A 6,716-nucleotide genomic window follows, 5' to 3' on the forward strand; every position below is an offset into this window, starting at 1 on the left:
CACACACACACTCACACACACTCACACACACACACACACACACACTCACACACACACACTCACAGCCACACAGAGACACACAGCCACACAGAGACACACAGAGCCCCACAGAGACACACAGAGACACACAGCCACACAGAGACACACAGAGACACACAGCCACACAGAGACACACAGAGACACACGGAGACACACGGAGACAAACGGAGACAAACGGAGACACACGGAGACACACAGAGACACACAGGTGAGTGTCACAGAGAGGGACGGACAGCGTAGAAGCGTAGTGTCTCAGAGGGACTGACAGCGTAGAAGCGTAGTGTCTCAGAGGGACTGACAGCGTAGTGTCTCAGAGGGACTGACAGCGTAGAAGCGTAGTGTCTCAGAGGGACTGACAGCGTAGTGTCTCAGAGGGACTGACAGCGTAGTGTCTCAGAGGGACTGACAGCGTAGAAGCGTAGTGTCTCAGAGGGACTGACAGCGTAGTGTCTCAGAGGGACTGACAGCGTAGTGTCTCAGAGGGACTGACAGCGTAGTGTCTCAGAGAGACTGACAGCGTAGAAGCGTAGTGTCTCAGAGAGAGACTGACAGCGTAGAAGCGTAGTGTCACAGAGAGGGACTGACAGCGTAGAAGCGTAGTGTCTCAGAGGGACTGACAGCGTAGAAGCGTAGTGTCTCAGAGGGACTGACAGCGTAGAAGCGTAGTGTCTCAGAGGGACTGACAGCGTAGAAGCGTAGTGTCTCAGAGAGGGACTGACAGCGTAGAAGCGTAGTGTCTCAGAGAGACTGACAGCGTAGAAGCGTAGTGTCTCAGAGAGAGACTGACAGCGTAGAAGCGTAGTGTCACAGAGGGACTGACAGCGTAGAAGCGTAGTGTCTCAGAGGGACTGACAGCGTAGTGTCTCAGAGAGACTGACAGCGTAGAAGCGTAGTGTCTCAGAGAGAGACTGACAGCGTAGAAGCGTAGTGTCACAGAGAGGGACTGACAGCGTAGAAGCGTAGTGTCTCAGAGGGACTGACAGCGTAGAAGCGTAGTGTCTCAGAGGGACTGACAGCGTAGAAGCGTAGTGTCTCAGAGAGAGTCTGACAGCGTAGAAGCGTAGTGTCTCAGAGAGAGACTGACAGCGTAGAAGCGTAGTGTCACAGAGGGACTGACAGCGTAGAAGCGTAGTGTCACAGAGAGACTGACAGCGTAGAAGCGTAGTGTCACAGAGAGGGACTGACAGCGTAGAAGCGTAGTGTCTCAGAGAGACTGACAGCGTAGAAGCGTAGTGTCTCAGAGAGACTGACAGCGTAGAAGCGTAGTGTCTCAGAGGGACTGACAGCGTAGAAGCGTAGTGTCTCAGAGGGACTGACAGCGTAGAAGCGTAGTGTCTCAGAGGGACTGACAGCGTAGAAGCGTAGTGTCTCAGAGAGAGACTGACAGCGTAGAAGCGTAGTGTCTCAGAGAGAGACTGACAGCGTAGAAGCGTAGTGTCACAGAGGGACTGACAGCGTAGAAGCGTAGTGTCACAGAGAGACTGACAGCGTAGAAGCGTAGTGTCACAGAGAGGGACTGACAGCGTAGAAGCGTAGTGTCTCAGAGGGACTGACAGCGTAGAAGCGTAGTGTCTCAGAGAGAGACTGACAGCGTAGAAGCGTAGTGTCACAGAGGGACTGACAGCGTAGAAGCGTAGTGTCACAGAGGGACTGACAGCGTAGAAGCGTAGTGTCACAGAGAGGGACTGACAGCGTAGAAGCGTAGTGTCTCAGAGAGACTGACAGTGTAGAAGCGTAGTGTCTCAGAGGGACTGACAGCGTAGAAGCGTAGTGTCTCAGAGAGACTGACAGTGTAGAAGCGTAGTGTCACAGAGAGGGACTGACAGCGTAGAAGCGTAGTGTCTCAGAGAGACTGACAGCGTAGAAGCGTAGTGTCTCAGAGGGACTGACAGCGTAGAAGCGTAGTGTCTCAGAGAGGGACTGACAGCGTAGAAGCGTAGTGTCTCAGAGAGACTGACAGCGTAGAAGCGTAGTGTCTCAGAGAGAGACTGACAGCGTAGAAGCGTAGTGTCACAGAGGGACTGACAGCGTAGAAGCGTAGTGTCTCAGAGGGACTGACAGCGTAGTGTCTCAGAGAGACTGACAGCGTAGAAGCGTAGTGTCTCAGAGAGAGACTGACAGCGTAGAAGCGTAGTGTCACAGAGAGGGACTGACAGCGTAGAAGCGTAGTGTCTCAGAGGGACTGACAGCGTAGAAGCGTAGTGTCTCAGAGGGACTGACAGCGTAGAAGCGTAGTGTCTCAGAGAGAGTCTGACAGCGTAGAAGCGTAGTGTCTCAGAGAGAGACTGACAGCGTAGAAGCGTAGTGTCACAGAGGGACTGACAGCGTAGAAGCGTAGTGTCACAGAGAGACTGACAGCGTAGAAGCGTAGTGTCTCAGAGGGACTGACAGCGTAGAAGCGTAGTGTCACAGAGAGACTGACAGCGTAGAAGCGTAGTGTCTCAGAGGGACTGACAGCGTAGAAGCGTAGTGTCTCAGAGGGACTGACAGCGTAGAAGCGTAGTGTCTCAGAGAGAGACTGACAGCGTAGAAGCGTAGTGTCCCTCCGGCTTCTCAGAGCACCCCGCTGTGAGTCAGGACACGGCTCGGCGTGATTCAGGCGCGTGAGAATTCTGTGTAGTTTCACGTCTCGGTAAATAACCGAGCGGCTGTCTGCGGAGGACAGACCCAGAGGTTCCGAGCGGGGCGGTTCTGACAGCGCCCAGGTACTACAGCAGCTAGCACACCTAAAGCAGCACTGGGGGGGGGCTCTGTGGATGAGTGGCGGTGGTTAGATGCAGTAAGAAGTGGTCACTGGGGGTCGGCTGTGGGGGCCACGGCTATCTTCGGTCTCTGCAGTGCAGTTTCAGACCAGCGCGGGACTCCTCTCTGTGTGGGAGAGGAACTGGCTGAGGCTTGCAGTGGTGAGGAAGAGGAGGATTGTCTGCAGACGGCGAGCTGAGGAAGAGGATCTTCACACAGCCAGGGGGCACATCCCACTGTGCAGCCAAAGAGAGGGCAATTACCCGTACTTCCGCACAGACCCGCAGAGATCGATAACAAGCCCTGACACTGACAGCCATTACAGAATGAGAGAAGGCAGCGATTCCTGTAACACACACAGCCCGATCAGCCACTCGCCGGACAACATATTCATGAATACGCCACCTATGTAAGATGAGGTGAGAAGATATGAACGTTATTGTGCATGATTTCCTTCATCTGTGAAATGGTGTTATGTGTTACACACCTAACTCCGGCTTCCCCACAAACACAGACAGCGTGAACACACTTCGGAGGTAGAGGTGTCTGCCGTCTCTACTGTTTCCAAAATGAATCTGTCCCAAAAGATGATGCAAACAATGCGAATTATATGGCCAGTCCAGAATGCGTTTGTTGTAGCTGGTGCCAGACAGGACTTCCTGTTCTGTAATGCACTTCCTGTGCATCTGTGCAACAAAAAGACTGTGAGGCTGACTGAGTGGATGTGTTTAATCTCCTCCTAGTGCAGAGTCTTCCTCACACACACACACACACACACACACACACACACACCCTCAGTAGTCTTCCTCACACACACACACACAAACCCTCAGCAGAGTCTTCCTCACACACACACACACACACACACACACACACACACACACACACCCTCAGTAGTCTTCATCACACACGCACACCCTCAGCAGAGTCTTCCTCACACTCACACACACACACCCTCAGCAGAGTCTTCCTCACACTCACACACACACACCCTCAGCAGTCTTCCTCACACTCACACACACACACACCCTCAGTAGTCTTCCTCAGACACACACACCCTCAGTAGAGTCTTCCTCACACAAACACACACACACACACACACACACACACCCTCAGTAGAGTCTTCCTCACACAAACACACACACACACACACACACACACACACACACACCCTCAGTAGAGTCTACCTCACACTCACACACACACACCCTCAGCAGTCTTCCTCACACTCACGCACACACACCCTCAGTAGTCTTCCTCACACACACACACACACACACACACACACACCCTCAGTAGAGTCTTCCTCACACTCACACACACACACCCTCAGTAGTCTTCCTCACACACACACACACACACCCTCAGTAGAGTGATGACCCAGGCAGTGAACACAGAGATTCTTTTGGTGTTTGCACTGGGTAGATCCAAAACTGGGATATTGACATTTACACCCCCCCCCCCCACACACACACACACACACACAGACTGCTCTAGTAATGCAGGTCCCTAGTATTCCCTAGTTCACACTAAACGGGCAAAGGGCTTTTGTGTTTGTGCTGCTGCAGTCGCTGCATTAAAGCCCTCCACCGCAAACATTCATTATTTTTAATGTCACCCACAGGAGAATTTTGATGTGAGCAGCTCAACCTCTTCACTCAAAAGCAGCACAACAAACAGCCTATGTCATACCTGTATATAACCAAGGACATAATGAAGACTTTTACGCGTGCACGCACACATACATCGACTGCAGCAGGAATGGCACAAGGCCAAAACACCAAGACAACAATAAAACCTTACAAAGTGCACGTTTACACCTGAGAGGTAGACGTGTAGTATAACGGTCATGGAACTGCTCTCCTGACACAGAACTTCAGTTCCCATGTGGGACACCGCACTGCAACGCTACCCTCGAGCAAGGAACGTGTTCTGAACCGCTCCAATAAAATATCCAACAGTAAATTGATTGTACGTTGAATGCAGCCGTGTAAATAACCTAACTGAGCCTCAGCTGAACGACTCGATGTGAACACCCGTTTGTTTTGATATGCTCCAACATAAAACTGAAACCAATCTGACATCTGTTCGGCCCAGAGCATCGTCTGCAGCTTGTAGCAAACACACTGCCAAAATAGCTGGCGCTGAGGGTTGTGTTACTCTGCTCTTGTTTACCCCGAAGTTTTGAGAGCTGTGACTCGTCTGCACCACTTCCTGATTTCAGGAAATGGAAACATCGCCCTTAACTGCCTCTATCATCAATAATTCGGTGAACGTTTCGTGTGTCAGCTGTTTATTTAATATCGCTCATATATAACAAAGCCCCCTCTCCCCGCGCCTCTAATCGCCCAGCGCCGTGAGAAACTACCACTACCGAAGCGTTTTGTTTTGTCACACGGCATAATCTACAGCCTACATAAAGCGATCAATTTCCATATCAATAAAACTACGCTGTCGTACACGCTACACTTGTGCCAGACGTCATTGTGCACCCCGAAGCCAAAACATTGACCCACATTTCGCATGTAGGCTAACTATTCCCTCGTACAGTACGGGAGGAAACGGGAAAACGACTTGTTCGATAAAGACAAAAGAAAATCGAGCCCACGGTGCGTCTCCGCGTATGATAATCGCGAGTAAGAACCCGGCGAGGAGATAAACGCTGCCCGTTATAGAGCACCAGGCCCGGCGGTAGCCGAATATCGTAATCTGAAAGCAACGTTTAAAGCCACCATGGACCTAACTGGAAAACACCACGACCGAAGACGTTTAGGGGGCGACAAGGCGAGAAAAAAAAAACCCGCAAGAGTAATGACCATAAACCTGTCCTAAACAACTAAATGTGATCCCGTGTGTGCGTGTGGCGTTTCCTACCTCCGGTTCCGTCTGAATTTTCGTTTAAACTGCCCGAAGAATCATGATGACTGCCCACACAGCCACCCATGGGTTTTCCGACTGCGCGACCCCCGCGGACCCTCTTGTTTTCGTCCCCCCTTCCTCAACTCGCTTCCTCTCAGAATAGAAATTGACACAGCGCTAGCATCAGCTGGGAGGAGGCGGGGTATGCATGCACACACACTCACACACACACACACACACACACACACACACCATCACAAGGTGACCGTTTCTCATGTAGAAACTGGGGAGAAAGCCTCGCGGCGCCTGATACATTACTGCGAACAAGTGAGCAAACTACCGTCTTCATTCTAACGACGTGCACGATCATTCCCTAGCTCCACACTTCAGCGCACTTGCCCGAACAATTTCTTTCATTTCTTAAATTGTCCAAGAAGCCTTACTACCTTGTATAAATATACATTATTTAAATCTTGCAGAAACACAATTACAAGTCTACATTCCTACCTTTCTCATAAAAAGGGCGTCTAACTTCATAATGTCATTAACGGTTTAACATGAATGCTTTTAAATGTGTGTTATTATAAATATAGATGTTGTGTTACTTATATGCGTTCTTCTGGCCCGGAACAGGTTGCAGCAGGTTGCACAAAAGGAATAAACAGCCAAATAAATGTTGTTTTGGCTCTGTATTCCAGCGCATTTGGGTTTGGAATAAAACAATGAATATGCAGACCGCGCGCTTTCAATATGAGGCTATTCACATCCATGTTGTGTGATCCACCGAGGAATTACTTCGTTTTGACTTCGCAGACAGCAGTAGCAGGATGAACTCTGAAGTGCACAGAAACATCTTATTTGCTCTGTCCCAGCCAAATGCCTGAAAACGGACTTAATGGAGCTGGGTCTCTGCGCACTCGTCTAAGAACGCCCAAGTGCAGAGCAATTTAACGTCGGGGTTAGGGTGACCTTTGCCGAAGAACATTGGCAGAACGGTTTCAGACAGCCTAGGTATTTTGTGTCAGACACAAGTCTGTCTGAAGGAGAGATTAAAGAGCGCTGACTTCAGAAGCACT

At 50.6% G+C, this 6,716-nt stretch overlaps 1 protein-coding gene across 2 annotated transcripts in view; it reads right to left on the minus strand.

Annotated features, from left to right (window-relative positions):
* The window catches only part of LOC133124773 (ubiquitin domain-containing protein 2-like), a 22,868-nt gene extending 17,063 nt beyond the window's left edge, over window positions 1–5,805 (minus strand). For both annotated transcript variants that reach the window (XM_061236242.1, XM_061236243.1), the window contains exon 1: window positions 5,656–5,805. In XM_061236242.1, the coding sequence (XP_061092226.1) occupies window positions 5,656–5,725 (70 nt within the window). In that variant the 5' untranslated portion in view covers window positions 5,726–5,805. The remainder of the gene's footprint in view (window positions 1–5,655) is intronic.
* Between the last annotated feature and the right edge of the window lie 911 nt (window positions 5,806–6,716).

Source organism: Conger conger, chromosome 3, assembly GCF_963514075.1.
Source record: "Conger conger chromosome 3, fConCon1.1, whole genome shotgun sequence".
In the NCBI taxonomy this organism is placed as follows: Eukaryota; Metazoa; Chordata; class Actinopteri; order Anguilliformes; family Congridae; genus Conger; species Conger conger.